General features: G+C 42.2%; 2 protein-coding genes across 51 annotated transcripts in view; one reads left to right on the top strand and one right to left on the bottom strand.

The window, feature by feature from the left end:
• The window catches only part of LOC110538997 (glycine-rich cell wall structural protein 1.8), a 29,926-nt gene extending 11,310 nt beyond the window's left edge, over nucleotides 1–18,616 (top strand). For 7 of the 50 annotated variants that reach the window (XM_036938771.1, XM_036938767.1, XM_036938763.1 and 4 more), the window contains 15 exons: nucleotides 10,216–10,272; nucleotides 10,495–10,529; nucleotides 10,828–11,140; nucleotides 11,329–11,406; nucleotides 11,634–11,696; nucleotides 12,018–12,056; nucleotides 12,329–12,379; nucleotides 12,496–12,567; nucleotides 15,965–16,024; nucleotides 16,218–16,295; nucleotides 16,511–16,597; nucleotides 16,790–16,822; nucleotides 17,048–17,098; nucleotides 17,949–18,020; nucleotides 18,197–18,616. In XM_036938771.1, the coding sequence (XP_036794666.1) occupies nucleotides 10,216–10,272; nucleotides 10,495–10,529; nucleotides 10,828–11,140; nucleotides 11,329–11,406; nucleotides 11,634–11,696; nucleotides 12,018–12,056; nucleotides 12,329–12,379; nucleotides 12,496–12,567; nucleotides 15,965–16,024; nucleotides 16,218–16,295; nucleotides 16,511–16,597; nucleotides 16,790–16,822; nucleotides 17,048–17,098; nucleotides 17,949–18,020; nucleotides 18,197–18,201 (1,094 nt within the window). In that variant the 3' untranslated portion in view covers nucleotides 18,202–18,616. Of the gene's footprint in view, nucleotides 1–1,395; nucleotides 1,447–1,585; nucleotides 1,631–1,781; nucleotides 1,833–2,508; nucleotides 2,560–2,733; nucleotides 2,779–3,031; nucleotides 3,077–3,364; nucleotides 3,416–3,646; nucleotides 3,692–3,903; nucleotides 3,949–8,557; nucleotides 8,615–10,215; nucleotides 10,273–10,494; nucleotides 10,531–10,810; nucleotides 11,141–11,328; nucleotides 11,407–11,633; nucleotides 11,697–12,017; nucleotides 12,057–12,328; nucleotides 12,380–12,495; nucleotides 12,568–15,964; nucleotides 16,025–16,217; nucleotides 16,296–16,510; nucleotides 16,598–16,789; nucleotides 16,823–17,047; nucleotides 17,099–17,948; nucleotides 18,021–18,196 lie in introns of all 50 variants that reach the window. The other 43 variants (XM_036938774.1, XM_036938770.1, XM_036938765.1 and 40 more) reach the window with 34 other exon arrangements.
• Nucleotides 18,617–19,502: 886 nt separating this feature from the next.
• prf1 (perforin) lies at nucleotides 19,503–22,711 on the bottom strand. Its single transcript, NM_001134847.1, is given in 5 exon segments — nucleotides 19,503–20,473; nucleotides 20,641–20,858; nucleotides 21,017–21,155; nucleotides 21,363–21,950; nucleotides 22,567–22,711. Coding segments are annotated over 4 exon segments (1,770 nt in total). The 5' UTR covers nucleotides 21,896–21,950; nucleotides 22,567–22,711; the 3' UTR covers nucleotides 19,503–19,593.
• Nucleotides 22,712–26,742: the final 4,031 nt, after the last annotated feature.

Genomic DNA, 26,742 nt, shown 5'->3' with positions numbered 1-26,742 from the left:
CATACCTACTGTGAAGCATGGGGGTGGAAACATCATGCTTTTGGGCTGTTTTTCTGCAAGGGGACCAGGACGACTGATCCGTGTAAAGGAAAAATGAATGGGGCCATGTATCGTGAGATTTTGAGTGAAAACCTCCTTCCATCAGCAAGGGCATTGAAGATGAAACGTGGATGGGTCTTTCAGAATGACAATGATCCCAAACACACCGCCCGGGCAACGAAGGAGTGGCTTCGTAAGAAGCATTTCAAGGTCCTGGAGTGGCCTAGCCAGTCTCCAGATCTCAACCCCATAGAAAATCTTTAGAGGGAGTTGAAAGTCTGTGTTGCCCAGCAACAGCCCCAAAACATCACTGCTCTAGAGGAGATCTGCATGGATGAATGGGCCAAAATACCAGCAACAGTGTGTGAAAACCTTGTGAAGACTTAAAGAAAACATTTGATCTCTGTCATTGCCAACAAAGGGTATATAACAAAGTATTGAGATAAACTTTTGTTATTGACCAAATACTTATTTTCCATCATAATTTGCAAATAAATTCATTAAAAATCATACAATGTGATTTTCTGGATTTTTTTTCATTTTGTCTGTCATAGTTGAAGTGTACCTATGATGAAAATTACAGGCCTCTCTCATCTTTTTAAGTGGGAGTACTTGCACAATTTGTGGCTGACTAAATACTTTTTTGCCCCACTGTATGTGATGAGTCAAACGAGTTGGTGGAAAAAGGGTGAATACAGATAACCCAAAGCTACCCAGACTGACTATTTAACTAACTATTTATCAGTCTTAGGGCTTGGGGGTAGAAGCTGTTCAGGTTCCTGTTGGTTCCGGACTTGTTGCATCGGTACCGATTGCCATGCTGTAGCAGAGAGAACAGTCTATGACTAGGGTGGCTGGAGTCTTTGACCATTTTTATGGCCTTCCTCTGACACAGCCTGGTATAGAGGTCCTGGATGGCAGGGAGCTCAGCCCCAGTGATGTACTGGGCCGTACGCATTACCCTCTGTAGTGCCTTAAGGTCGGTGTTTGCTAGATATTTGTGCATGGCTTTAACCTATGCGATGAAATACTATGATCAAGGGCAGAATGTGCTGTGCAGGTGGTATTTATCAATTGTCTATAAGCAGTGTTGAGTAACAGTTGTTGTGGTCTCCAGGGTATAGTCCAGGAGCTGGAGTTCCTACTGTATCTGGTGCTAAAAATGTTAAACTTTTGCTACCCTGTAGTTGTTTCTGTTTCTATGTTTATTTCCCTGTGTCAGAGGTGATCTGCACACTCTCACTGTATTGCATGTTTGGTGATACCAATATGAGTAGGTCTTTGTCAGTTTATGTGTCAAGACCATTTGAATAGATTTGAGAAGGTAGCGCTAAGTAACAGTTGTAGTGGTCCTAGGATATGGTCCAGGAGCTGGAGTTCCAAGTGATCAGGGAGCCAAAGGCAATGGTAAACCTCTGATACCCTGTCAGTATGTCTCTGTCAGTCTTTGTGCAACTTGTCTGTCTGTGTCAAGGGCAGCATGCATTGTGTTTGCAAATGCTTTTGATTTATGTTTTGCTCTTGTAATAACTGTTGTTGGTTCCAGGATATGGTCCAGGAGCTGGAGCCACCAACAGTGCTAAAAGCAATGGTAAACCTCTTTCTGAGTGTTACAGGTCTATCTCCATCTCTGTTTCCTTGTTGCTCTCTTATGATAAGATACATCACTTCTGCTTATAGTAAGTACAGAGCCAAGATGAATTGAGTAACAAGTGTTCAATAATAGTTGTTGTGGTCTTCAGGATATGGTCCAGGAGCTGGAGTTCCCAGTGATCAGGGAGCCAAAGGCAATGGTAAACCTCTGATACCCTGTCTGTTTGTCTCTGCCTTTGTGATGCATTGCTGCATGTCTGTAACCTCAACTGTTTGTTAGAATTAGCATATTGAGGCCTTTGACAGATTGAGTATGCCCAAGCCAGTGTGATAACACTAAATGTTGATGCTGGTTTGGTCTGTTGTAGAACAGGGTTGAGTAAGAGTTGTAGTTGGTTCCAGGATTTGGTCCAGGAGCTGCAGCACTAAGTGGTGCTAATCCCAGTGGTGCTATACCCAGTGGTGCTATACCCAGTGGTGCTAATCCCAGTGGTGCTAATCCCAGTGGTGCTATACCCAGTGGTGCTATACCCAGTGGTGCTAATCCCAGAGGTGCTAATCCCAGTGGTGATAAACCCAGTGGTGCTATACCCAGTGGTGCTAAACCCAGTGGTGATATACCCAGTGGTGATATATCCAGTGGTGCTATACCCAGTGGTGCTATACCCAGTGGTGCTAAACCCAGTGGTGCTAAACCCAGTGGTGCTATACCCAGTGGTGCTAAACCTAATGGTGGTAAACCTCTGTTACCATCACTAAATGTCAGAGTCTGTATCTCTATTTCTGTATCTTTCATGACTTCAGACAGAACCCAATGGTCATTGACGAGATCTACAGAGCTAACTTGTATTGAATAACAGTTGTTGTGGTCTTCAGGATATGGTCCAGGAGCTGGCATTCCCAATGGTCAGGGTGCTAAACCCAATGGTAAACCATGGCTACTTTGTCTGTGTTTATGGCCCTATTCAATGTGTGTCTTTCTATCTCAAAATTGAGGTTGAGCTGAACGGTGCATGCTGTGTGGTAATGCCAACGTTTGTAGCATGCTTGCATGGTCTGGTCATTTTTAGAACAGTTTTGAATAAGAGCTGTTGGTTTTAGGATATGGCCCAGGAGTTCCAAATGATCAGGGAGCCAAAGCCAATGGTAAACCTCTGATAACATGTCTGTGTCACACTCTGTCTCTCTGTATTAAAGTGGAGCTTCTTTGACTGTATGTTGCATGATAAGTACTACAAACGTTGGTGCGATGTGACTCCTGAACGTTGAGAAGGATTAATATATTTGTGCATGGCCAGAGGGGAAAGGTCCCAGGGCAGCATGTTTTGTGCTCATGCAAGTGATTATTTACAATAAGTCAGTGTTGACAGTGTTGCGTAACAGTTGTTGTGGTCTCCAGGATATGGCCCAGGAGTTGGAGCACCCAACGGTGGTAAAGGAAATGGTAAACCTCTTTCTGTGTCTTCATCAGTCTATATTTCTCTGTCACTTTAGAGGTAAACTGGCACCTTTCTCTTAGTCCACCAATCACTGGGTGACGCTCTTTTTCCTGGTCCTTCGAGCCAGACATTTAAGTACTCTGAACCATTCCATCAGGCCAAATAGACATGTTATTACAGTGAAATGCTATAGCATCTCTTATTATAAATAAGGTATAGAATCTCGGATGATAAGCTCTCCAGAGACTTATGTTGAGTAACATGTATTGAGTAACAGTTGTTGTGGTCTTCAGGATATGGTGCAGGAGCAGGAGTTCCCAATGGTCAGGGTGCTAAACCCAATGGTAAACATCTGCTGCCCTGTCTGTGTCTACGTCTGTCTTCAATGTTTGTCGTCCATGTCAAAGTTGAGGTCGAGCAGGATGCTGCATGCTGTGTGATAATGTTACAGTTTGTACCATATTTGTGCATGCCTGTTGCCAGTTCATTGAGCATTTTGTAGAATTTGACCGATCCATGGATGCTGGCCTGGTCAATTGTAGAACAGTGTTGAGTAAGAGTTGTTGTGGTTCCAGGATATGGTCCAGGAGCTGGAGCACCTTACGGCGCTAAAAGCAATGGTAAACCTCTGATGCATGCTGTATGGTACTCTATCTTTAGAAGAGTATTGCCGATAAGCGCCTGAACACATCCAGCTGGTGTTTGCTAGATATTTGTGCACGGCTATAAGCTATGTGATGAAATACTAGGATCAAGGGCAAAATGTGTTGTGCAAGTGGTTTTGATCAATTGTCTATAAGCAGTGTTGAGTAACCGTTGTTGTGGTCTCCAGGATATGGTCCAGGAGCTGGAGTTCCCAATGGTGGTAAAATCAATGGTAAACCTCTTTCAGAGTGTTACAGTCTCTCAATCTCTATTCATCTGACACTCTCCTATGTTTAGCTACAGAACCTCTGATGATCAGATCTACACAGCTAACTTGTGTTGAGTAACAAGTGTTCTACAATAGTTGTTGTGGTCTTCAGGATATGGTCCAGGAGCTGGAGTTCCCAGTGATCAGGGAGCCAAAGGCAATGGTAAACCTTTGATACCCTGTCTGTGTGTCTCTGTCTGTCTTTGTGCATCTTGTCTGTCTGTGTCAAAGACAACATGTGTTGTGTTTATGCAAGTGGTTTTGATTTTCTATAAGCAGTGTTGAATAACAGTTGTTGTGGTCTTCAGGATATGGTCCAGGAGCTGAAGTTCCCAATGGTGGGGCTAAAAGCAATTGTAATGCCAGTTTAAATCTCTGAGTTTAAATAACTGGATGGCACTCATTATCATAACCTACAAAACTTTTGATAATAAATTCTACAGCACTAACTTGCTTTGACCCAGTGTTAAGTAATAGTTGTTGTGGTCTCTAGGATATGGTCCAGGAGTTGGAGCCCTCAACGGTGGTAAAAGCTATGGTAAAGCTCAATCTGAGTGTTACAGTCTCTCAATCTCTCTTCTCTGTCACTCTCGTATGATAAGCTACAGAACCTGTGACTATAAGTCTTACTTGGCTTGTTGAGTAACCAGTGATCAGTATCAGTAGTTGTGGTCTCCAGGATATTGTTCAGGAGCTGGAGTGTCTACGGGGCTTAGTGCTAAAAATTGTAGACTTCTGCTACTGGGTTGTTTCTGTTTCTCTGGCTGGTCTTCATCAGTGGTGATCTGCACATTGTTCTGCATGCTGGATGGCACTGCCACTGCAACAATTATATCTTTGTCAGCTTTACAGTTAAGACCATATTGGAATAAGTCTCGCTTTAACCTCTCTGGTACCAGTGGTACCACTAGCGTCCCACCTCGACAACAGCCAGTGAAATTGCACGGCGCCAAATTCAAAACAACAGAAATCTCATAATTAAAATTCCTCAAACATACAAGTATTATCCACCATTTTAAAGATAAACTTCTTGTAAATCCAACCACAGTGTCCGATTTAAAAAGGCTTTACTGCGAAAGCACACCAAACGATTATGTTAAGTCAGTATCTAGTCACAGAAAAACACAGCCATTTTTCCAGCCAAAGAGAGGAGTCACAAAAAGCAGAAATAGAGATAAAATGAATCACTAACCTTTGATGATCTTCATCAGATGGCACTCATAGGACTTCATGTTACACAATAAATGTATGTTTTCTTCGATAAAGTTCATATTTATATCCAAAAATCAACCAACCAAACATTGGCACGTTATGGTCAGAAATGCATTGTCTCAAACAAACATCCGGTGAAAGTGCTGAGAGCCACATCAAATAACAGAAATACTCATCATAAATATTGATAAACGATACAAGTGTTAAGCATGGAATTATAGATAAACTTCTCCTTAATGCAACCGCTGAGTCAGATTTAAAAAATGCTTTGCGATCATGTTAGGGTAGCTCCTAGCCACAGAAACCCATACAGCCATTTTCCAAACAAGAAGATGTGTCACAAAAGTCAGAAAAAGCATTCAAATTAATCACTTACCTATGATGATCTTCATCTGGTGGCACTCACAGGTCTCCATGTTAGACAATAAATGTTTGTTTTGTTCGATAATGTCCCTCTTTATGAACAAAAAAAATATTTAAAATCAATCCTCCGGTTGTTTTTGTCATAAATAATCAATAATATTTCAACCGGACAAAAGCTTTGTCAATAGGAAAGGAGAAACAAGAAAGGCACATTCACTATCAGGGCGCATGGCTGATGAATGGACATTTCCACTGGCCACTAATTGAAAGTGCTGTATCTCCTTCATTTTTAAGAGTAAAAGCCTGAAACAATGCCTAAAGACTGGTCACATGTAGAGGAAAGCAGAGTTCATGAACTGGGTCCTAAGTCTTTGTATGGTGGATAGGCTTTCAATGGAAAAACAGCATTTCAAAATAATAGTACTACCTGGTTGGATTTTCCTCGGGTTTTCACCTGCCGTATCAGTTCTGTTATACTCACAGACTTATTTTAACAGTTTTGGAAACTTTAGAGTGTTTTCTATCCAAATCTACTAATTATATGCATATCCTATCTTCTGGAACTGAGTAGCAGGCAGTTTAATTTGGGCACGCTTTTCATCCAAAATTCAGAATGCTGCCCCCTACCCTAGTAAAGTTAACCCGACAGACTTATTGAATGCCTATAACTGTTCTGGAAAGGATGTAACCGAGCTTTCCAATGGTCAATTGTAAACAGTGTTGAGCAAATAGTGTAAAGTAATCACTAGTGTGGTCTAGGATATGGTCCAGGAGTTCAGCAACCCAGCGGTGCTGAAAGCAATGGTAAACCTTTGATACCCTATCTGTGTCACAGTCTGTCTCTGTCTCTTTCTGTATTGAAGTGGAGCTGTATATTTAGAACTATCTTAAAAAATATGTTTTTGGTGACATGAAATTTGCTGATAGCCTCCCAAATGCTAGTCAGCTAGTCTCAGCTAGTTTTTTTTTTGCGCATGGCTAAGAATCTATGTTTTGAATTACTAGGATAAAGAGCAGTGTGTTGTGGGAATGCAAATGGTTTTGAATAATCAGTGGTTGTAACTAGAGGTCGACCGATCATGATTTTTCAACGCCGATACCGATTATTGGAGGACCAAAAAAAGCCGATACCGATTAATCGGACAATTTTTTAAAAGGTATTTGCAATAATGATAATTACAACAATACTGAATGAACACTTTTATTTTAATTTAATATAATACATCAATAAAATCAATTTAGCCTCAAATAAATAATGAAACATATTCAATTTGGTTTAAATAATGCAAAAACCAAGTGTTGGAGAAGAAAGGAAAAGTGCAATATGTGCCATGTAAAAAAGCTAACGTTTAAGTTCCTTGCTCAGAATATGAGAACATATGTGGTGGTTCTTTTCAACATGAGTCTTCAATATTCCCAAGTAAGAAGTTTTAGGTTGTAGTTATTATCAGACTATTACTCTCTATACCATTTGTATTTCATATACCTTTGACTATTGGATGTTCTTATAGGCACTTTAATATTGCCAGTGTAACAGTATAGCTTCCGTCCCTCTCCTCGCCCCTACCTGTGCTCGAACCAGGAACACATCAACAACAGCCACCATTGAGGGCATCGTTACCCATCGCTCTACAAAAGCCGCGGCCCTTGCAGAGCAAGGGGAACAACAAGTTACGCCACCAGATTTTAAGAAAGGCAGTGATGTTTATGATTAGGTACATTTGTGCAACGATTGTGCTTTTTTCGCAAATGCGCTTTTGTTAAGTCATCCCCTGTTTGGTGAAGTTGGTCTTCACACAGTTCGCAACGAGCCAGGCGGCCCAAACTGCTGCATATACCCTGACTCTGTTGCACAGAACGCAAGAGAAGTGACACAATTTCCCTAGTTAAAAGAAATTCATGTTAGCAGGCAATATTATCTAAATATGCAGGTTTAAAAATATATACTTGTGTATTGATTTTAAGAAAGGCGTTGATGTTTATGGTTAGGTACACATTGGTGCAACGAAGGTGCTTTTTTCGCGAATGCACTTGTTAAATAACCATTTGGTGAAGTAGGCTATGATTCAATGATAAATTAACAGGCACCGCATCGATTATATGCAACGCAGGACAAGCTAGATAAACTAGTAATATCATCAACCATGTGTAGTTAACTAGTGATTATGTTAAGAATGATTGTTTTTCATAAGATACGTTTAATGCTAGCTAGCACCTTACCTTGGCTCCTTGCTGCACTCGCATAACAGGTAGTCAGCCTGCCACGCGGTCTCCTCGTGGAGTGCAAAGTAATCAGCCGTGATCGGTGTCCAAAAAACCCCGATTGTTATGAAAACTTGAAATTGGCCCTAATTAATCGGCCATTCCGATTAATCGGTTGACCTCTAGTTGTAACACTTGTTGTGGTCTCTAGGATATGGTCCAGGAGCTGGAGTTCTCAATGGTGCTAAAAGCAATGGTAAACCTCTTTCTCAGTCTCTGTAACGTCACTGTGTCTGAGCACCATCCAGTGAGGGTTGGACACAGGGAGAGGTACTGTTTAAAGTGGGTCCCCTGTTTGGACAATGACACAGTAGAAGGAGACAGGGCGATATGTTTCTTATTTTAAACCACTCTCTGGGTGGTGGTGTTTTTCATGGTCCTTCGAGCCGGACACATAATATATGATAATATATGCCATTTAGCAGACACTGTTAACCAAAGCGACTTTAAGTCACGCATGCATACATTTTATAAATGGTTGGCCCCAGCGGGAATCGAACCCACAACCCTTAGTGTTGCAAGCGCTATAACAGAGGGACGCTGTTTCTGTTATTATAAGCTACAGAGCTAACTTGTTTAGTGGTCTCCAGGATATGGTCCAGGAGCTGGAGTTCCCAGGGATCAGGGAGCCAAAGGCAATGGTAAACCTCTGTGTCTGTCCCTTTTTTCTATTTTCCTTTGTGTCTGTAATATTGTGAAGGTAGCAGTGTCGAGTAACATTTGTTGTGGTCTCTAGGATATGGTCCAGGAGTGGGAGAGCCCAATGGACAGGGTGCTAAAGCAACCAAAACTGGTAACCCCATACAATCTAGCAGTCTGTGTGTTATATCCACCTGCATGTGCCATTAACTGTCATTTGTAGCGATCACTTTGTGTGAATGGCTAAAGTGCCCTAGGAAAGTATTCAGACCCCTTGACTTTTTCCACATTTTGTTACATTACAGCCTTGTTCTAAAATGGATTAAATAAATAAAAAATCCTCATCAATCTACACACAATACCCAATAATGACAAACTGAGAACAGGTTTTTAGACACAGATCTGGGGAAAGGTACCAAAAAATGTCTGCAGCATTGAAGGTCCCCAAGAACACAATGGCCTCCATCATTCTTAAATGGAAGAAGTTTGGAACAACCTTGACTCTTCCTAGAGCTGCCTGGGAGAACCTTCCAGAAGGACAACCATCTCTGCAGCACTCCTCCAATCAGGCCTTTATAGTAGAGTGGCAAGACTAAAGCCACGCCTCAGTAAAAGGCACATGACTGTGCAGTGACTGGGAGACTAGTCAGGATTGAGGTAAAGATGAACAGAGCAAAGTCAGAGAGATCCTTGATGAAAACCTGCTCCAGAGTGCTCAGGACCTCAAACTGGGGCAAATGTTCACCTTACAACAGGATAACGGCCATAAGCACACAGCCAAGACAACATAGGAGTGGCTTCGGGACAAGTCTCTGAATGTCCTTGAGCGGCCCAGCCAGAGCCTGGACGTGAACACGATCGAACATCTCTGGAGAGACCTGAAAATAGGTGTGCAGCAACGCTCCCCATCCAACCTGACAGAGTTGGAGAAGATCTGCAGGGAAGAATGGGAGAATCTCTCCAAATACAGGTGTGCCAAGCTTATAGCATCATACCCAAGAAGAGGCAATGCTGTAATCGCTGCCAAAGCTGCTTTAACAAAGTACTGAGTAAAGGTTCTGAATACTTATGTAAATGTGATATTTCCATTTTTATTTTTTATAAATTAGCAAAAATGTCTAAAAACCTGTTTTTGCTTTGTCATTGTGCAGTATTGTGTGTAGATTGAGGAGGGGAAAAACATTATTTAATTAAGTTTAGAATAAGTCTGTGAGGTAACAAAATGTGGGAAAAGTCAAGGGGTCTAAATACTTTCCGAAGGCACTGTATATGATAACACCCTCTATGAATGATGCACCGGTCTTGTTGGCTCTATGTTTGTGTTCTAGAAGCACACTGGAAGCTTTTGATGAATTGCTTTAGGGATGGTTGACTTGACATTTGACCTGAGTTGCAGGTTTGTCTTATTTTCACTGTGGCTTGAATTTGTGTAAACATATCTTTCTGATTGGTCACAGTTATGTGGTAAGCATGGATGTTGAGTGTCACAAGCTACGGCCTAATCACAGTGACATGTAATGTGCATGGATGTTGAGTGTCACAAGCTACGGCCTAATCCCAGTGATATGTAATGTGCATGGATGTTGTGCTCTGCAGGCTTGGAGCCAATGGCAGCATTATGTGATGAGTGCTCGCTGTATGTTTTCCTTCACAGGTAACAGGGTCAATCACAATGCGATGAGTTTAGGGATCGTGTCGCTCAATCTCAAGTCAATCACAGGGTTTTGTGCTGAGCTTTGTTGACTTATTCCACAGGCTACGGTGCCGGAGCAGGCAGCTACCCTGGGGCAGGAAACAACGGCTATGGAGCAGGTAATGGAACTGACACTGACAGACCGAAACCTAACCAACATCTTCTCTCCTTTCAATGGATGGCTCACTATTCTGTGGCATAAAGAAAGTCATTGGAAACCAAACCTGCCACAGGTTCCATGTTACCTCTTCACAGTACATTCTAATGCATGTTAGGTGATGTAATTGAAATTATTTTAAAAGTAGATGATCGCTTGAGTAATGAATGCACCTATGCTACAGGTCTTGGACAAGGAGGATACCCCCAGAATGGAGCAGGCAAAGCTTTTCGCTTTGTCTTTCTATTTCTGTCTCTCTTTATATATCTTTGTCTTTCTATTTCTGTCTCTTTATTTATCTTTGTCTTTCTATTTCTGTCTCTTTATTTATCTTTGTCTTTCTATTTCTGTCTCTCTTTATTTATCTTTGTCTTTCTATTTCTGTCTCTTTATATATCTTTGTCTTTCTATTTCTGTCTCTCTTTATATATCTTTGTATTTCTATTTTTTTCTATCTTAATCAATTTTTCACTCTTTCTCGCTCTTGCTTTCTATCTCAGGTGCCAGTCTGGGACAGGGAGGATACCCCCAGGGTGGAGCAGGTGGATACCCCCAGGGTGGAGCAGGTGGATACCCCCAGGGTGGAGCAGGTGGATACCCCCAGGGTGGAGCAGGTGGATACCCCCAGGGTGGAGTAGGTGGATACCCACAGGGTGGAGCAGGTGTATACCCCCAGGGTGGAGCAGGTGTATATCCCCAGGGTGGAGCAGGTGTATACCCCCAGGGTGGAGCAGGAGGATACCCCCAGGGTGGAGCAGGTGGATACCCCCAGGGTGGAGCAGGTGGATACCCCCAGGGTGGAGCAGGAAAACCAGGCAAAGCTGGCGGTGGTGAGTCTTTTACTTTGTCGCCATGTTTTTCTCTTTATTTCTCTCTTTCTTTCTACTCGCTCTCTCTCTTTCTATTCTCTTTTTTCTCTTTCACTCTCATTTGCCCTCTTCCTCTCTCTCTCTTTCTCCCTCTCTCTCTCTCTCTCTCTCTCTCTCTCTCTCTCTCTCTCTCTCTCTCTTTCTCTCAGGTGCCAATCTGGGACAGGGAGGATATCCCCAGGGTGGAGCAGGAGGATACCCCCAGGGTGGAGCAGGCAAATCAGCGGGTAAGGCCTATTAAATATCACACTTTTGCACTCTCTAGTTCTAATTTTCTATCTTTCTCTGTTTCTCTTGCTCTCTTATTATCTCTCCCTTTAATTTTCTCTCTCATTTCCATTTGCCATCTTCACTCTTCTTCAATCTCCTCTTTTCTCTTTATTGAAATATCCCATATAGTACTCTCTCTATGAATGATGTGCTGTGCTCTAATGTTTTTTGGTTGTCCTCACAGGTTATGGTGATCAAATGGGAGGAGCATACCCCGGGGCTGGAGCGGGCAACGGCTATGGGAATGGTGAGTCAGCATGCTTCCTCTTGTCAAATGCTGAGGTCAAATTCCTTTATTAAGGTCAAATGCCTTAAAATATAACTACAGTTAGAGGACACTGTAGACTGAAGTAAAGAGCTGAGGCATTGACGATGAAATACGAGATTCAATAGATATGTTGGGAATGACTGAGGATTACAGTAGCAGTGTGAAACATAGCTGCCTCTCTAGAGACGGAAGACAACTGCACCAAAGTTGTCACTGAGAAGTGATCTTAAATGAGAGAAGACAGATCCTTGGGGTCTGTACCACCAGGAAGGGACCTTGACTTCTTTTGTTCTAATGCAGGTGGAGGCCCAGCTGGGGGGACAAATGCAGTGCCTGCAGGTATTTGGCGCCGGCATGTGTCTCTGTCTGTCTGTCTGTCTGTCTGTCTGTCTGTCTGTCTGTACATGGCATGCACCTGTCCTTATCTGTTAACCTTTCTATCCCCTGTACAGGAAGTACTGTTGTGGAAAACTTCTGCCACAACATTTAACAAGCCCACGCTAAAGCTAGAGGAGCTGGAAAGCTGCATGCAGTGTTGTTTGGGGACTTTGTTTTAGACTAAATGTCTGCTTTCTTGTCAAGGTTTTTAACATGTCCCCTCTTCTCCACAGGCTATGGCAATGGCTACGGTGCTAGTACTGGAGGCAATGGTTATGGAGCCGGTAGGTCTCATCATCTATAGCCAACCAACTAACATCTGTGGGTGGCTGACCAACTAACTGACCCACTCACATATAGACATAATTATAATTGATTGATGATTATAATTATGTTTCAGGGATTGGGTACCCAACAGTGTTAGCGGATGGTGCTGCTGGGCTGGGAGGCAAGGCAGGGAAGGGAGCAGGAGGTAACCATTCATAAACCAGTAACAACTCATTATTTTTTTTATTTCACCTTTATATAACCAGGTGGCCAGTTGAGAACAAGTTCTCATTTACATCTGCGACCTGGCCAAGATAAAGCAAAGCAGTGCGACACAAGCAACACAGAGTTACACATGGGATAAACAAGCGTACAGTCAATAACACAATAGAAAAGTCTATATACAGTGTGTGCAAATGTAGTAAGATTAGGCAGGTCAGGCAATAAATAGGCCATAGTGGCATAATAATTACAATTTAGCAATTGAACACTGGAGTGATAGATGTGCAGAAGATGAATGTGCAAGTAGACTGGGGTGCAAAGGAGCAGAAGAAAAAAGAACAATATGGGAAAGAGGTAGTTGGGTGGGCTATTTACAGATGGGCTATGTACAGCTTCAGTGATTTTTGCAATTCGTTCCAGTCATTGGCAGCAGAGAACTGGAAGGAAAGACGGCCAAAGAGGAGTTGGCTTTGGGGGTGACCAGTGAAATATACCTGCTAGAGCGCGTACTAAGGGTGGGTGCTGCTATGGTGACCAGTGAGCTGAGATAAGGCGGGCTTTATCTAGCAAAGACTTATAGATGACCTGGAGCCAGTGGGTTTGGCGACGAATATGAAGCGAGTGCCAGCCAAAGAGAGCATACAGGTCGCAGTGGTGGGTAGTATATGGGGCTTTGGTGACAAAACGGATGACACTGTGATAGACTACATCCAATTTGCTGAGTAGAGTGTTAGAGGCTATTTTGTAAATGACATCGCCGAAGTCAAGGATCGGTAGGATAGTCTTTTTTACGAGGGTATGTTTGGCAGCATGAGTGAAGGAATGCCATTGCGAAATAGGAAGCCGATTCGAGATTTAATTTTGGATTGGAGATGCTTAATGTGAGTCTAGAAGGAAAGTTTACAGTCTAACCAGACACCTAGGTATTTGTAGTTGTCCACATATTCTAGGTCAGAACCATCCAGGGTAGTGATGCTGGACAGGCGGGCTGGTGCGGGCAGCGATCGGTTGAAGAGCATGCATTTAGTTTTGCTTGCATTTAAGAGCAGTTGGAGACCACGGAAGGAGTGTTGTATTGCATTGAAGCTCATCTGGAGGTTTGTTAGCATGGTGTCCAAAGAAGGGCCAGATGTATACAGAATGGTGTCGTCTGCGTAGAGGTGGATCAGGGAATCACCAGCAGTATAAATAATAACTCAATAATATCTCAATCTGGTAACTACTCTATTCTATGGGAACTTGACTCGCTCTCAGTAAGATGAGGAAGGTCAGTAACACTTTCTATGAGGCATATATTCAAATAAGGCATTATAGTGCATTATAAAACTAAGCTGTCATAACAACTCATAAGTAGTTATAACATCATAATTTACTTAGGCCTACTCAAAACAAATAACAACCATTCAAAGTCTGCATTGAGAGAGGTAAGAGGAAAGTATTTTGTCATGTCATAATCATATAACATGCCATGTGTCATGTAACAGTGTTGACACTAGGTGTAATGTAACAGTGTGGACGCTAGGTGTAATGTAACAGTGTGGACGCTAGGTGTAATGTAACAGTGTGAATGCCAGGTGTAATGTAACGGTGTGGACGCCAGGTGTAATGTAACAGTGTGGACGCCAGGTGTAATGTAACAGTGTGGATGCCAGGTGTAATGTAACAGTGTGGATGCCAGGTGTAATGTAACAGTGTGGATGCCAGGTGTAATGTAACAGTGTGGATGCCAGGTGTAATGTAACATTGTGGACACTAGGTGTAATGTAACAGTGTGGACGCTAAGTGTAATGTAACAGTATGGACACCAGGTGTAATGTAACATTGTGGACACTAGGTGTAATATAACAGTGTGGATGCCAGGTGTAATGTAACAGTGTGGACGCTAGTTGTAATGTAACAGTGTGGACACCAGGTGTAATGTAACATTGTGGACGCTATGTGTAATGTAACAGTGTGGACGCTAGGTGTAATGTAACGGTGTGGACGCTAGATGTAACATAACAGTGTGGACGCTAGGTGTAATGTAACATTGTGGACACTAAGTGTAATGTAACAGTGTGGACGCTAGGTGTAGCAATTGTCTCCCATATGGAAATAACTCTGAACCGTGCCAATGTTCTGCCAACCATGTCTTGTCAATATCTCCTAGTTGTCTTATGTGGGATTTTCTTCATCACTTTAGGGGACCTCTATCTAACCACAGAGTTACCGCCCAGGGTTTCATCATTTGTTTTATTCCTCTGCTAACAAGCAGGACGTACACATGGAAGGAGAATAACTTTCACCCTAATTGATGTCACTAATAACATCACACTCCAAAACATGCATGCTAACGAAAGCAATGAAACGCTCCCTGGACATGTCACGGTGTAATACCTAATCACTCATCCTAAACACTCCGAATTACCATCAGGAATGACCATCTGAAGCATACCTGATCAATTCATCCATAATCCTGTGATAATCCATAATCATGTGATAATCCATAAACGTGCACCATATGGATGACCCCTTTAACCAGACAATTATGTTTGAAAAACATCTGTTTCAGGAATGCCAGCTCATCAAAATATGCATGTTCAGCACATCATTCATGACATCATCTGGATGATGACATCTACACATATCTTCATTCTAAAGGACACATAGCGAAACAAATTGAAGTCCCTACATTTTATGATTACCTTCACACAATCATACACACATTCTGTGTTTCACTTCTCATCTGACATAATCTCTATGCTCACTCTGATCAACACTGTGTAATCTGTGTAATCCATCTCTGTTTAACTCACATGCCTCCTCCTTCATGCAGTACCCTGTGTGTGTCTGTAGGGAGTGCTGGCTCTGGTCCTGGTGGTGCTCTGTCTTATGGGGGCCAGCCTGTGGTCCCTGCTGGGCTGTGGCCTGATGGTGGGAAGTTGGGCGGGTACGGCCCAGAGCCCTACGGGTTTGCATAGCCTATGGGGCTGGGGCATGATACTGGCCTGGGTAAATACACTCTAAAGAGAGGGGAGGGTGAACAAAGGAAGAACAAGAGAAAATAGAGGCAGAAAAAGGACTGAAAAAACTGAGTGGTCAGGAAAAATAAAGAGGTAGAGAAAGGGTGAAAAGTAGAGATGGAGAGAAGAGAAGGATTAGACAAAGAAAAAAGCAAGTCAGTGATGAACACTGAAGCAGCAACAGAGGGACTCAAAGGTCACTGTCAAAAACTCAAAGGTCACTGCTGTCACAGGAAAGCCAATAATCATTGTCATTTTACACATTTGCATACAGTTGATGCCATAATTGAGTCATATGTTTTCCATGCATTGATGTGGTCTGTGGGGTGGGAGGAGAGATGATGAGACTCTATAACCGACCCTTGTGGTGTTCCACAGGGGGAGGAGTCAGTCAGCTTCCTTACAATGGAGCCCCAGTCAATACTGCTGGACTGGATGGTAAGAGCATTGTGACCCAAGGAATCTTTTGTATTACAATTCTTTGCTGTGACTTGTGACCCTGCTTATACAGTGTGGATGTGTGAGGAAGAAAAAAAACTGTTTGTGTGTGTGGTTGTGAATGTTTATGTGAGGTCTTGTTGTAACAGTATTAGACACAATTAAATACACTTGTTGTAATAAACTCTCCCAGCAGGTGATGGAAGCTTCCCTTATGGTGCTCAGCAACTGGGCCTTGGTGGTGATGGAGGCAAATCCTCTGGCAAATATGGTGAGACTGGTAGTGTGTGTGTGTGTGTGTGTGTGTGTGTGTGTGTGTGTGTGTGTGTGTGTGTGTGTGTGTGTGTGTGTGTGTGTGTGTGTGAGAGAGAGAGAAAGAGAAAGGGAAAGAGAGACGGAGATTGTGTTTGTACAATGTGCTTGTTTGTGTGGTAATTTCTCTCTAAACCTGTCTTGCTTCTGCTGTCTCTGACTTTCTCTCTAAAGGCAACGGTGGATTGCCACAGGGTGCACAACAGGGTGCACAGCCTTATGGACCTGCGACTGGTGGTGGGAAACCACCTTGCAAAAATGGTATATGTCTTTATGTACACGTCCGTTTGTCCTATATCGTGTCGTCTGTCGCTATATGTATGCGTTTGTGTGTCTGCACGTCCGTCTGCTCATGTGCTATATATGATGTTGTGTGTTTTCTGTAGTATGTCTGAATGTGTTTGTCGTTGTTCCTCCTATTTACATGTGGGTACTTGTCTTTTGTCGTTTCAGGAAACGGAGGGGGCTTTGGAGCACAGCCAGCAGGTGATTAAACTCACACTCACAACCACATCCCCTACACTGCTTGCCTCAGGAAATGATGTGTGTGGTAACTGCTTAAGGTGTGAATGCATGTGGGTGAGGAAGAGCACACATTTTTCAGTGTTAGTCTGTTGTGAGTGTTCTGTGCGTGTCTTGTAAATGTCCCTTGTGTCTCTGTGTGTCCTGTTTGTGGTAAATATTGTTACGACTCATCTTGTCACTGCTTAGGCTATGGTCAAGGACAGCTGGGTGCAGGTCAGAGTGCCCCCTACAGTAACGGTGAGTTATAAAGTCACATTCCCTGACTGAAAGTCCTGCTCTCTTCTGTCAGAATAACCATATTAGTTACTATCAGTGGAGGCTGGTAAGGGGAGAACGGCCCATAGTGATGGCTGGAATGGAGTAGATCATTATAGTAATTATAGTATAGAGAGGGAGATTATTGGTTAGAATGGAGTAGATCATTATAGTAATTATAGTATAGAGAGGGAGATTATTGATTAGAATGGAGTAGATCATTATAGTAATTATAGTATAGAGAGGGAGATTATTGATTAGAATGGAGTAGATCATTATAGTAATTATAGTATAGAGAGGGAGATTATTGATTGGAATGGAGTAGATCATTATAGTAATTATAGTATAGAGAGGGAGATTATTGATTAGAATGGAGTAGATCATTATAGTAATTATAGTATAGAGAGGGAGATTATTGATTGGAATGGAGTAGATCATTATAGTAATTATAGTATAGAGAGGGAGATTATTGATTAGAATGGAGTAGATCATTATAGTAATTATAGTATAGAGAGGGAGATTATTGATTGGAATGGAGTAGATGGAATGGAGTAGATACATTCCAGCTGTTATAGTAATTATCGTATAGAGAGGGAGATTATTGATTGGAATGGAGTGGATGGAATGGAATGAAATGTGTTGCATTCCATTTCATTGACTCCATTCCAGCCATTACTGTAAACCATCCTCCCCTCACCAGCCTCCACTGGTTCCTACATCTAACCAGGGATGTCCATTAACACTGTTGCATTTTTGTTTGTTTTGTCATTTGGTTGTTTTGTTGTCTGCTGAATTAACAAAACCTAAACCTCTGACTGTGTGTCTCCTTCAGGAGCAGGAGGGAAGGAAAGCAAATATGGTGGTGGTGGACTGACTGGATTCTTTGGAAATGGAGGGTACAAAGGTGGGTGGGATGAGTGTTTGTTGCTCATTTATGCTTGTCTCTGTGACTGAGCACATGAAGTCACCTTACTAGTCATTTAGATCAGAGCTTCATGATCTACCTTGTTTTATTGTCCTCTTTAACCAGCTGCTTCACTTAACAACATTTCTTATCTCTCTCTCTCCTTCTCTGTCCAGGTTAAGTCAATCAGCTGAGGCCTTCTTGAAGTGAATATTTGTTCCGTTCCGTCATGTGTTCATGGTGATGTTTGTTGTTTGGTCTGTTGTTACATTTAGCTATTCCATTTTCGTTCTGTATTTGTCTGGTTTTTTGTTCATGGTCCTTGTCTTTTGTGTTGTTGTGTGTCTGTCCCCTCTCTTCCTCTACTGGTTTTGGAGATTGTGTTGCCAGTGTGTTTGTGTTCATATCCATTTCACACTAAAGGGCAGAAAGCAACCGTATAATGTCTGTCAGTCTCCTCATTCTTTTAACCTTGGCACCAGTATTGTACATGTACTGTATATGTGATGTGGGGGTTGAGTTTTAAGACTGAAGCTCTATGAGTTTAAATCAACACCAAATAAAATAAAATTCAAAGACCTGTTCCCAAAACCTGACACCTGAGTTCTTCTGAGGTCATTATAAAGAGAGATATTCTCTGGGATATTGTGATGGATTTTCAATACAGAAGATGTCATGTGTATGAAAAACTATTCCTTAATACCTCAGTATGCCAGTGGTGTTTGTTCATGACATAGTACTTCTTATGTTACTGTATTGATATTACTGACAATGTATCCCCAAAGACCTTTATCATGTTCCACAATGGAAATAGTTTTGTCGTTATCTCAACACGGCAGTTCGTTTCATTCGTCTTTTGCATGGCGTCCCCTAAACTTTATCCGTGCACAGGAAACCATAGCCCTTCCTCTCTCAAGTAATGCAACTGTGCCTTCAAACAACTGATATCTCACATACAGTAAATGAAACCAAATGCAACATAACGTAACAATACAACACCTGACAGAAAAAGAAATGACAGCTATGCACGTGCTCATCTTGCATCAACATGTACATATTGCCTGATTGTTAACTTCAGAGAACTTTGCATTTGAGACATAAACGAGATCTCCCTGTGTGTGCTATAAGCATTTTATTATGCATAAAGTAACCCAATCATTCAACAATCTGAAACTGAATGCAAGCTACCTTGTAAATAAACACAAACAAGTACAAAACAAGCAACTTTAAATGTAACCTTTATTTAACTAGGCATGTCAGTTAAGAACAAATTCTTATTTACAACGACGCTCTACCCCGGCCAAACCCAGACAATGCTGGGCCAATTGTGCACCACCCTATGGGACTCTCAATAATGGCCAGATGTGATACAGCCTGGATTTGAACCAGGGACTGTAGTGACGCTTCTTGCACAGAGATGCAGTGCCTAAGACCGCTGTGCCACTCTTGAATTCAAAGATACAGTATAGAAAGCAAAACACATTTTACCAAAACATTTATTTTATTATTTTAGGTTGGAGAAATCTACCTGAAAAAAGATCTGGGGTTTTGACATGGTTCACCATGCATACCTCTAAAATCGACCACACTCTCTGTTCCCTGGACTGAGGCTCTTGTTGCCATGGAGATTGGGTCTGTCCACCAACACTCCCATACTCACCAGCATGTCCTTTGGAATGAGACGGGAGTGGCGAGACACATAAACCTTCTCCAGGTGGGGATTCATAGGGGAGGGCACATAGTCCATACAGGCGGAGCCACCTAGACTGGGGGCACACACCGCCTCCCACTTGTAGAACATTTGGCCATGCTGGAGGTTGCAGAGATCCTCCTTCACCCCGGCTGTCAGCTCCTTCTCACATTCTCCTAACAGGTCGTCGTTCCACTTGTCGTCCTCGTCCCACACCTCAAATCTCAGCTTCTTACTGGTTGACAGATCCACGGTTCCCAGGTCATAGCTCATTGCCCAGCTGGGGTTGTTGTTGTTGTAGATAACTGTAGTGCGTCCGATTGTCTGGCCTGCGAAAGCCACCTTCACGTAGCCGTCAGTGGCAGTGGTGTGGTCTCCCCACAGGTTGGCCCCTCTCTGAACAGTGATGACCACCCGCGCCAGGCCCTTGCGGGTGGGGCAGCAGTCGGCGCTCACCCCGGGGTTGTTGTGGCAGCTGCAGACGCAGGAGTCTCTGTGGTCACTTTTGATGCCAGTTTGACAGGGTTCAGAACAGTTCTTCCACAAGGCCTTCTCCAGGATGTAGTCGCTGATGGCCTTGCGCAGGTGCTTCCGAGCTGGGTTGGTGGTGGGCAGCAACTCATGGAGAGATTCCAACGAATAGGAGACAATGTCCGGATAGTGTGGTAGGGAGTCCAGCCATGCCTTGTAGGAGGCGGGATCTTTTTCAGCAGAGAAGAGGAGCTCTGGTTCTGTGGTGTGGCCACCTTTCACCTCTGTGAACCTGTAGGGTGTCAGAGGGGGAAAAGGTTTTTGTGAGGGGCAATACACATTTCAGCAAGGGAGAGTATGTATTGATTAGGGAAGTGTGAAGAGAGAGAGAGACAGAAATAAAGAAATTGTGTGAGGGAGAATCTATATGTGAAAAAGCAGCAGACTATAATTCCCCACCTATCATTGAAGACACTGGAGAAGCTGGCCTTGCTCTCTGTCTTAGACTTATCCTCCTGACAGTGCTTGAACTCAGTCTTCAAGCTGTTGCTGTCACCCACACTGGCAGACGCCTCCACATCCAGACACATCTTCACCTCCTCCGCACTGAGACCCTGCAGGCTGGCCTGGCACTGCTTGATACTGGTCACAGACTGCACCGTTCCACCCAGGCTCACCTACACACAGGATGAGAGGTAGAAAGTAATGAAGGTTCCCAGAGAGATGCCAGTAAACTGCACATCTAGGGGCAAACATCCCTAATTTTGCTATTTAGTTTGTGTGCCTATTGCCTTGATGATTTACAACATTGATGTTGACCATCTCTCTCCCTCACCTTGGTAATGTAATGCGTGCCAAAGTTATCAATAAGCTTGTAATAACGTTGTTTGTTTTCTTGTTGATATATTTTGGGGAGATTCTTCACTGCTGTCTTGAATTCTCGGTGTAACTTGGGCTGGCCAGATACTCGATAGCTATTTGTGGAGAGAAAAGAGAGAGGGGGGTTAACATTGTATGGATACAGACAAACACTCATAAAATGAAATGATCACAGAAATATACCAGACATAAACATGCAAAAACACACTTGTATTTACAATCCCCAAAGGAAACTGAGATGAGGTTACCCAGAGACACATGGGTAAAATGAGCTCATGCTGTGTGGGCCACCTGATGTTTACCTGTAATACCCGCAGGATACACTGTGGCTTGTGAAACTGAACTTGTCACTCTTGGTTTTCTCCATGGAGTACTCAGCCAATTTGGAGTTGGTTCCAGCGAGCATAATCTTCCCACTTTTTGATCCCTTCTCTAACTCTAGATTGACCTGCCAGTTATTCTCCACAGAAGAGCCACTGGAGCTGACGAGAGACTCGCTGGAGCGATGGAGTTTACTGGACACTTTCATACTACACTGGTGGTTTGGTCTCCAATCCACCACTGCCAAAGGAAGCCTCTGTTGTTTCCCTTCCAGATAGGGATTCTTACAGAGGGTGCAGGTCTTGTCTTTGCGTTTCCACACGTTCATGTCAATGACAAAGGCTCCTTTGCGTTTCATTTTGGTGATGTCAAAGCCTTCCCCTGCTAGGTTGGTTCCAGGAGCAAATTCTGCCTCTTTGCACTCATTGGCTGAGCCGATGGTGCATGATTGGCAACTGGGACGAGGAATGGACAACATAAGCCCTGCCCAGAGGCACACTATCAATAAGGACATCCTGGATGAGGTGAGAAGATGTTTGCGACGGGCAGCTACAAGTCACTGTTTCATGCTGAAAAAAATAAACGTTATTTCAGAGGGTAATTATTATAATGAAGTAAACAATTATTGATAACCAAGATATAACCAAGTCAGCATGCAAAAGTAACCTATAGGCTAGATCATAAGCTAACAATGTTTACCATATTTTACACAAACATATGAAAACTTGGTGCTGGTCTACATGGAACTTCTACAAAAATATTCCCAATTTACATAATGGTTATTGTTGAATTCTAGTTCCGTCATCATATTCATTCCCTGAATTGAATCCTCAATGGAAATGAATCTTGACCCTCAACTAGGAAATACATAATAGGGTATAAGCATAACACTTGCATAAATTCAATCTTGTTCGATTTCATCCCACTTGTTAGTTAGTTATCCATTTCAAAGGCCACTCTCTTATTGACGGTACAGTTTTTTTGGTTCATTTTTTGTTCAATTTCTCTTACTTTTGTTATCTAATGTGGTAGTAAATGTGTTACCGCAGCCTACTATCAAAGTCAAATCCAATTATTAGTACTCAAAAATAATATTTTTGTCCATATTCACATAACTACTTGTGTATGTTTCCTTTCTATAAAATTGGTGCAAAGCAAAACTAAATACACAGCATTAAAACTCACCTTTGACCAGTCTGTCCACTATGTGATGGATGTGAGAGGCTGGGGCAATAATGTACCGTAATTAAGTTCCTTTTTGATATAGGAAAAGGTGTGTTCGTACTCAAACGGGACGAGCAAATGGAAGGTTGAGGGGATGTTGGTCTCAGTATAGACGACGCAAAAGAGTGTCTGCCACAGAATAGAACATTCTGTGGTTTCAGAGAGCGAGAATTGAGCGGAAGAGGGGTTGGGGTGGTGGTCTGGTGTGCTGCTCAGTGGAAAAATACGACAGTGGTCTTTCAGTTAAATGCCTTCATCTGACAGACCATTTACTTTGTCATTTCTCTGAAGTGGTGGTGTGGGTTGATAAAATGAAACTGTTGAGAAGATAATGATAGCCTACTAGGTCTAGGGTAATGTGATATAGGCAGGAATTTACCTTCTCATTCAATATAACAAGCTACATGTATGTTCTGAAATGATCAAATATAATCAGTTTGTTATGATTAAAGAGGCAGAGCAATATGAGTTGGCCATAGATAACTGAAGGAAGAATGGTTTTTATTTTGTCAATAAAGCTTTTTAAATTTTCAATATGACATTACACCATTACACTAATAACAACAAACACATAAGACACAACAAGACAGAAAACAAGACAGCAATCAATCAATCAAATTGATGTATAAAGCCCTTCTTTCATCAGTCACAAAGTGCTGTACAGAAACCCAGCCTAAAACCACAAGCAATGCAGGTGTAGAAGCACGGTGGCTAGGAAAAACTCCCGAGAAAGGCCGGAACCTAGGAAGAAACCTAGAGAGGAACCAGACTATGGGGGGGATGGCCAGTCCCTTCTGGCTGTGCCGGGTGAAGATTATAACAGAACATGGCCAAGATGTTCAAATGTTCATAGATGACCAGCAGAGTCAAATAATAATAATCACAGTGGTTGTAGAGGGTGCAACAGGTCAGCACCACAGGGGTAAATGTCAGTTCGCTTTTCATAGCCAATCATTCAGAGTATCTCTACCACTCCTGCTGTCTCTAGAGAGTTGAAAACAGCAAGTCTGGGACAAGATAGCACTTCCAGTGAACAGGTCAGTGTTCCATAGCCACAGGCAGAACAGTTGAAACTGGAGCAGCAGCATGACCAGGTGGACTGGAGACAGCAAGGAGTCATCAGGCCAGGTAGTCCTGAGACATGGTCATAGGGCTCAGGTCCGAAAAAGAAAGAAAGAAAGCACCCTTCAAGCATACAGTACCAGGCAAAAGTTTGTACACACCTACTCATTTAAGGGTTTTTCCTAATTTGTACTATTTTCTACATTGTAGAATAATAGTGAAGATATCAAAACTATGAAATAACATATATGGAATTATGTAGTAACCAAAAAAGTGTTAAACAAATCAAAATATATTTTCTATTTGAGATTATCCAAAGTAGCCAGCCACCCTTTGCCTTGATGACAGCTTTGCACACTCTTGGTATTCTCTCAACCAGCTTCATGAGGTAGTCACCTGGAATGCATTTCAATTATCAGGTGTGCCTTGTTAAAAGTTAATTTGTGGAATTTCTTTCCTTCTTAAGGCATTTGAGCCAATCAGTTGTGTTGTGACAAGGTAGGGGTGGTATACAGAAGATAGCCTTATTTTGTAAAAGACCAAATCCATAGTATGGCAAGAACAGCTCAAATAAGCAAAGAGAAACGACAGTCCATCATTACTTTAAGACATGAAGGTCAGTCAACACGGAAAATATCAAGAATTTTGAGCGTTTCTTCAAGTGCAGTCGCAAAACCATCAAGCTAATGATGAAACTGGCTCTCATGAGGACCAACACAGGAAAGGAAGACCCAGAGTTATCTCTGCTATAGAGGATAAGTTAATTAGAGTTACCAGCCTAAGAAATTGCAGCCTAAATAAATGCTTCACAGGAGACTGCTTGAATAAGGCCTTCATGGTTGAATTGCTGCAAAGAAATCACTGCTAAAGGACACCAATAATAAGAAGAGACTTGTTTGGACCAAGAAACAGAGGTAATGGACATTAGACCAGTGGAAATCTGTCCTTTAGTCTGAGTCCAGGTTTGAGAGTTGTGGTTCCAACTGCTGTGGTAGGTAGGTGAACGGATGGTCTCCACATTTTTGATTCCCACCGTGAGGCATGAGAGGAGGAGGTGTAATGGTGTAGGGGTGCTTTGCTGGTGACACTGTCAGTGATTTATTTAGAATTGAAGGCACACTTAACCAGCATGGCTACCACAGCATTCTGCAGGCTGATCATTTCCAAATGTGCTCCAAGCTTAATTTTGATGTGTCAATCAGAACTATCAAAATAGATACAATGGCATCAAGTCTCTCATACAAAGAGACTGATATTTATGGCATGTAACACCCATAGGGTCACCTCGTAGGACAACTATTGAAATGTTGAGACTGGCCGACTGGGAGACTCATAATGTTATTCAAGTATAGATATGAAATGACACTCATCTAGAGAGAGAGAGGGAGTGAAAGAGCGGGAGGGAGAAAAAGAAAGAGAGAGAGAGTGCAAAAATATCCTCTGTGTACAATGTAAAACACTAAATAATGCATGCAGAGCAGAATTAGGCCGATACCCAGTAATTATCAAAATCCAGAAAAGAGACGTTAAATTCTACAACCACCTAAAAGGAAGCGATTCCCAAACATTTTATGACAAAGCAATCACCTACAGAGAGATGAACCTGGAGAAGAGTCCCCTAAGCATGCTGGTTCTGGGTCTCTGTTCACAAACACAAACAGACCCCACAGAGCCCCAGGACAGCAATACAATTAGACCCAACCAAATCATGAGAAAACAAAAAGATAATTACTTGACACATTGGAAAGAATTAACAAAAAAACAGAGCAAATTAGAACGTTATTTGGCCCTAAACAGAGAGTACACAGTGGCAGAATATGTCCCACCCTGACCTGAGAGAGCCTTTTTATGTATCTATTCCGGTTTGGTCGGGTGTGATTTGGGTGGGAATTCTATGTTTCGTTTTCTATGTTTCTTTATTTCTATGTTTTGGCAGGGTATGGTTCTCAATCAGGGACAGCTGTCTATCGTTGTCTCTGATTGGGAACCATACTTAGGTAGCCCTTTCACCCTCATTCAGTGTGGGTAGTTAACTTTGTTTGTGGCACTTATCCCTGTAAGCGTCACGGTTGTTTCTTTCGTTTGTTCTTTTGTTTGCGAAATTTTTAAATAAAAGGAAAATGTACGCTCACCACGCTGCACTTTGGTCCACTTCCAACGACACCCGTGACAGAATAACTGACCACTGTGACGCACCCAAATTTAAGGAAAGCTTTGACTATGTACAGATTCAGTGAGCATAGCCTTCCTATTGAGAAAGGTCGCCGTAAGCAGACCTGGCTCTCAAGAAAAGGTGGAAACTAAGCTGCACTTCCTAACCTCCTGCCAAATGTATGACCATATTAGAGACACATATTTCCCTCAGATTACACAGACCCACAAAGAATTTGAAAACAAATCCAATTTTGATAAACTCTCATATCTATTGGATGAAATACCACAGTGTGTCACAGCAGCTAGATGTGTGACCTGTTGCCACAAGAAAAGGGCAACCAGTGAAGAACAAACACTATTGTAAATATAACCCATATTTATTTATTTCCCCTTTTGTACTTGAACTATTTCACATTGTTACAATACACATAATATCACATTTATTCTTTTGGAACTTGAGTGTAATATTTACTGTTAACTTTATATTGTTTATTTCACTTTTGTTTTATCCACTTCACTTGTTTTGGCAATGTAAACATATGTTTCCCATGCCAATAAATACCCTTGAATTGAATTGAGAGAGAGAGAGAAAGAGAGTGAGTGTGGAAACAACATTTTAGATTCATATTTAGAGAAACATTCATATGCTCCTAATAACTAAGTTATTACTTTTTGGTAAACAATTGATTTTGTTATTGAATCACAATCTATACAGTCAATTAGAATGATTAAGCATACCTCCAACAATATAGGGACAATATATTTTCTCTATGCTTTGCCCTCTCACAACCACAGAGTCATATCAGATAGAAACGCACCCATATACTAATATGTTACATGAACACACCCATGAACACAATTCTGCGCTCCAATTGGTTTAGTAATGGCGTGTTCATGTTATAGGCTTTCCTATTGGCTAAT

This window comes from Oncorhynchus mykiss, chromosome 12 (assembly GCF_013265735.2).
Source record: "Oncorhynchus mykiss isolate Arlee chromosome 12, USDA_OmykA_1.1, whole genome shotgun sequence".
Taxonomy (NCBI): Eukaryota; Metazoa; Chordata; class Actinopteri; order Salmoniformes; family Salmonidae; genus Oncorhynchus; species Oncorhynchus mykiss.
Note: the sequence above shows the minus strand (reverse complement) of the source record. Positions and strands in the feature narration are given on the sequence as shown.